General features: G+C 48.3%; 1 protein-coding gene across 4 annotated transcripts in view; it reads right to left on the bottom strand.

Annotated features, from left to right (window-relative positions):
- The window catches only part of PARVG (parvin gamma), a 51,627-nt gene that overhangs the window by 20,625 nt on the left and 25,002 nt on the right, over positions 1-6,000 (bottom strand). For all 4 annotated transcript variants that reach the window (XM_075602773.1, XM_075602772.1, XM_075602771.1 and 1 more), the window contains one exon: positions 1,897-2,012. In XM_075602773.1, coding sequence (XP_075458888.1) covers positions 1,897-2,012 — 116 coding nt within the window. The remainder of the gene's footprint in view (positions 1-1,896; positions 2,013-6,000) is intronic.

Below are 6,000 nucleotides of genomic sequence, written 5' to 3' on the forward strand. Positions count from 1 at the left end.
TCAGAAGTGATTTAATGTCAATTATATCCAACTTTAATGAAACAAAATCTAATTATACATATATAGGTCTCACAATTTGTTGTTTCTGTGTGTCTTATATAATAACACTGGGGATGTAAGTGGGTTAATTGAAATGGCAGATACAGATGTTACCCCATCATTCTCCATCATGTGATTTCCCAGCGCAGGGGACTTCCGTGCAACGCGAGTGGGTAACGGAGCCTGCAGTTCTGGAGAGGCTTGTTATATTGTAGAGTTGGGGATCCCAAAGAAACCAAGGGAAAGAAAATGATAAATGTGACGGGAGGAATTTGTCCGGAATCAGAGTGATACCCACCCAGTGAGAGAGTGGAGAGGTATTATTTACCATGCAGTGTTCTGGGTTCCTCAAACAGTTATTATTCATGGGAGGGGGAGAGAGGAGGGGGGGGGGCTATAATGTATGATGAATGAATGGGTCTCCCAAACTAGTAACTAGGCCAGAAATAAAAGCAACGGGTGAAAAATAGTTTCTCTTCACCCCTTTGTAGCCAAAGTGATGTACCACATATTGCGTTGGCAGCAACTGGGTTAATCCATAGGGCAAAGGGTGGCCAACTCCTGAACTCAAGAGCCACCAACAGGTCAGGTTTTCAGGATATCCCTGCTTCAACACAGGTGGCTCACTGATTGAGCCACCTGTACTGAAGCAGGGATATCCTTTAATCCTTTAAACCTGCCCTGGGGGGGGGGGGGGGTGGGCAATCCTCTATCGTGGGGTTACAAACGCAGCTATCACACAGCATGCGGCTGTTTCTACGAGACTCCGGTCTCAGTCTCACTCACGACGCCCGATGTCACTACTGCCCTGCGGATGTCTATCCCCACGGAACGACCCATCCTGTGTACAGATTCCTAGGCCAGTGTATCGTGCTCTCAGCACTGCGAGTTTAATGCTTTCCATCAGTTTCTCCCCCCTGTTGCTGCGTTATCTTCACGATTTAAATTCAAAGTTATATTTTATTTCAGAGGTCATCTGACAGTGCATCATATTGGGAATCTTTAGTGTATAATTATTGGTTGTTCCCAGATAGCACCCTCTTTTGACTACATTAGTACACAGCTCAGCAGGCACCCCAATTGCCTTTATTACTTGGGTATGACTTGACGAAAGTAACATTAAGACCCCGTGTTAACCTCATTTGCCTATCATTTTTACAAACGGCATTTATAGGTAACGTAATGCTCTTTACGGGCGTTACGTTATTAGCTTCTGATGATATGTGGTTAGGCTTAATGTGATGCCCAGTTAGGTTACGGAAAAGAGGCAACCCAAACAAATGTTGTTTCTTCTTTTTTTAATACAGAATTGAAGCAGAGGTCTCCGAAGCTGACCCCCATGCATTTCAGCTCCGATGACCAACTGCTTTCGGAGATATTTCGCCCGGTAGGGGGCACCAGTAGCTACTCCAGGGTTCACTATATGGCTCCTTTTCAAAGTTCCCGGGCCCTTCGGGCCTATAGGAGGCTTTGATGTCATCAGGTTTGGCCCATGTAGCGAAGAAGCTAAAAACTGCAGAGATACCGGCACTCCCTTTGGAGGCAGGTATCTCCGGAAGCAGGGGATCAAGCTGAAATTATTGGGGTTCAGCTCCGGACACCCCCCACTTCAAACCTGTTTTTAAAAAAAATGAGGAAAACAAAATAACGGCTTGGATTGTCCCTTTAAGTGACTCAACAGATCGTAGTGGATCTGGGCCATAGAATAGTTCTATTCTGATATTGTCCCAATGTGACTAGATCTTGTTTGTTTCCTAGAATGAATAGTGTAAAGTGGTCCCTGTTCTATTAGAATGAGCTTGCCAGCTTACCACAGAAAAAAAACAGGTTTAATAGGCAAAATAAAGCCATAATTACCTCCACCACGATCACTTCGACACACACTCCAGGTGGAAGAGCCAGGTCGGGCTGGAAGTGCTGAGCTAGAGCGACCAAGAGGTGTAAGGTAGCCAGAAGGTCTTTGTTGTAGATCACTGGAAGCAAATATGGATATAATCAAGCAATTTCAAACTACAAAATGTATATTTAACACGTGAAATGTTCATTTATTCATAGGCCCTGAGATATGCAACATGCTTACAATTGTAATGCTTTCCGGTTTCTTAATTTTACCAAATGACTTACACCCAAAGTACAAAGTGTACTGTACATGCCAACTGACTCCAGGTTAGCGGTATGACCGGGATTCAGCTCTTACTCCATTATACCCAAGTAAGATCAGTAAATGCAAAACCTGAATCATTATCACACTATTGACCTAGAGTTTGTAGATATGCATTAAAACAGAGGTGCAGAAAGCAGGGTTGTCAGGTGTCCAGTGTTGACATGGACTGTCCTGTTTTTGGACACTCTGTCCAGTAAAAAATGAGAGGTAATACTGGACAAGTATGTGTCCAGTGTTGCGTCTCTTGACATAGAGACCGGACCAGCTAGGAGCCGCGGTATTTCCCCGAATAGGGAGAAAGCAGGGCTGTTGCTAGGGGGCTGGGCAGCTTCCTCCATTCTGGCTGGATGCATTACCAAGTAGCAGCCAATCAGGCGGAGGTGTCAGGATCCTGTGGGTGGCAGTAAGGAGAGGAGGAAACAGCATGGAGCGGAGAGAGGTGTGTGTGTGCACGCGTGTGGAGAGCATAGCCCCTTTCACCATTGTGTCCAGTATTTTCAGTGAAGCCACCTGGCAACCCTAGCAGCAAGTGATGTGAGTGCGCCGAAATACACCTGTGTGGGTCAGTCAAAAAGCGCCAAAACGCACATGAGTAAATATAGCAGAAACCAAATTTAGCAAAAATTGCCGGTGTGTGACATTGCCCTAACTGTGCTCGCAAATAGTTCCAGATTCTTTAAAAAAGAATTTAAAAAGAACATTTAAATTGCAGGATATTTCATCACGCTTGACATGGCTAAAAAAACGGCAAACTCAGTCTCAGAACCTACAGGGGGCAGCTACATTTAGTAACAAGAAGAGATTCAGAGCCTTGTATATGTGTGCGCGAGGAGAGGAGAGAGCGAGCGAGAGACCATTTACCTCCCAAACACTCATCTGCTTCCCGAGATACTTACATCTGAAGGGGCAGCCAGTATCAGCTCCAGTTGGGCAAGTTCCCGTGGGCCAATAGGAAGTCGCCATGTCATCCCTTGTGGCTTCCTATTGGCCGAGTGCTGTGGGACTTTTAAACAGAAGTGCGATACTGGCACCCCCTTCAGATGTAAGTAACTCGGGGAGCAGGGGGTCCCCAGCGTTCAAATCAATGCAATTCAGCTCAGGAAACCCCCTGCTCCCCACTAAGGGGGAAAATCATTTTTATTTTATTTTTTTAAAGACAAAACTCCTTTAACCCTTTGGGCCCAGAATGTAGGAGCCACGTCCACAAAATCCGGCTTGTTTTCCTAGGGCAGATCGCATCGAACCACAGACATGGCGGACGGAAGGGGGATGACTCCTCCCGTTCTGTTCCGTCATCGGTAATGGAGGCGATCACGTGACCAATTCTCCAAGCAGTCACGTGATCGGCGGGCCGGAGGGGCTGTGGGAATCTGGTCTCCGCAGCCTCTCTGGAACTCATATGGTTAAATGATCATATTTCCCGGATACCTTAGGTGTACTCACACGTATCTCTCCGCGTTGTGTATGGATGGGAGGTAAGTCTATTAATGCTCTACTACATACAGTAAATCTCTAGCTCTCTCTGGAGAATGAGTAAGGACTTTGCTCTGCCATGCATTAATAAATTGTTACAGGCATTAGCATTGTTTGAAGATCAAACCAGTCAGAAAATAGTCATCTGTAATCAGCTTTGAGACAAGGATTACATAAATAGGATTTTTGCTGGTTTCCCATTTTACACAGCTGGCGTTCTAGTCCTTTGTACATATACAAATAATGAAACTATATATATATATATATATATATATATATATATATATATATATATATATATACATATATATATATATATATACATATATATATACACACACATATATATATATATATACACACATACTGCACCGACACACTTTATTCGAGCAAATACCCGGTATGTACCTGGCAGATACCTGGAATGCGCCACTCCTAACCTCTGACAAGCCCCGTTGCATTTGCCTTCCCAGCCTGGGTTCATGCCTGGCTGATGGGCGGCTGATCTGTTAAATGATAATGATTAGGATTTAATAGGCTGCAATGCTTCGCGTGTCTACCAGATGGCATAAATTCATGAATTGTAATGCAGTTTATATATATATACTGTGCAGTATTGCAGCCAGCGGGAATAAAATGCTTCAATCCTGCTTGGAAAATAACTCAATGTACTCTGGGCAGAAAACAGTCACAAACCTCAATACACCCGGGTATACCCGAATTCGTGGGACTAGCCAAGCTCGAATAAAGTGTGTCGCCAGTGTATCTACTATATATTTCTGAAAGTGTCCTATGTGTCCGGGTCTGTATGTGTCTCCCTGTGTCCCTCCCTGTGTCCCTAGCGGCAATCCCATTGGACCTGCCTCAGGCCAATGACATTGCTCCCTTGGCCCACCCGCCCCCGCACACCTCACACCACTGACTCAGCCCAATGAGATTGCTCCCTTGGCCCCACACCCGCCCCCGCACACCTCTCATTGGCCTGCGCCCAACACACCAAACACACCAACACCACTGCCACACTCTCCCAGCCCTCACTGACCTTTGGGAATGCTTCACAGCACCTAAACCTCAGTTCTCTGGGAGATTTGGTAACGCTTCACAACACCTAAACCTCAGTTCTCTGGGAGATTGGTAACGCTTCACAGCACCTAACCCTCATTGCTCTTCACAGCTCTCACCTCTCAACCAAAACAACTGCGGAATCAGGTACAGACTCTTAGCTATATATATATATTCTTTTCACCACTGCAACACTACCCACCCTCACACAACACCGCACGCTCACCCCACCTCCACACAACGCACCATCATGGAACACACACCACCTGTTCACAACCCCCCCCCCTACCAATGCACACCACGAAGCACGCCACACATCTCCCGGTAGGGCCTCACACATCACCTTAACACTCCTGCAACATCAATGCTTCACTAAATGACATAGCACTCATTCCATTCTAATACACCTCCTCACACATGTCTGCTTTATGCACCACAAAAACCACCTCCACGGACCACACATCTCGCTTTCACCCTGCTGCCACATCCGTGTTTCAATCTACACAACAAACCCTCCTGCATACCGCCCCCCCACCCCCCTCCCAAACACTCCCGTCGCCCGGATGCCCCCCACCCCCCCCCCCAAACACTCCCTTCGCCCGGATGCCCCCCCCCACAAATAACTCCCGTACACCACAACACCCCACTACCTCCGTTCAGGGCCCGCATCCCAAGCGCGCACGTGGAGCGCCAACAATACATACACACCTGTATACCGCCCGCACCACACTAATAAACTCCCGTCGCACGGATGCCCCCCCCCCCCAAACACTCCCGTCGCCCGGATGCCAAACAACACCCCCCCCCAAACACTCCCGTCGCCCGGATGCCCCCCCCACCCCCCCCAAACACTCCCGTCCCACGGATGCCCCCCCCACCCCCCAACCACTCCCGTCGCCCGGATGCCCCCCCAACCACTCCCATCGCCCGGATGCGCCCCCCCCCCAAATAACTCCCGTACACCACAACACCCCACAAACCCTCTCTCACTACCTCCGTTCAGGGCCCGCATCCCAAGCGCGCACGTGGAGCGCCAACACTACATACACACCAAACCCAGCACCACATACACATAACTCCCAGCACCACACTAATAAACTCCCATCGCCCGGATGCCCCCCACCCCCCCCCAAACACTCCCGTCGCCCGGATGCCCCCCCACCACCCCCCAAACACTCCCGTCCCACGGATGCCCCCAAACACTCCCGTCGCCCGGATGCCCCCCAAACACTCCCGTCGCACAGATGCCCCCACCCCAAACA

This window comes from Ascaphus truei, chromosome 5 (assembly GCF_040206685.1).
Source record: "Ascaphus truei isolate aAscTru1 chromosome 5, aAscTru1.hap1, whole genome shotgun sequence".
Lineage (NCBI taxonomy): Eukaryota > Metazoa > Chordata > Amphibia > Anura > Ascaphidae > Ascaphus > Ascaphus truei.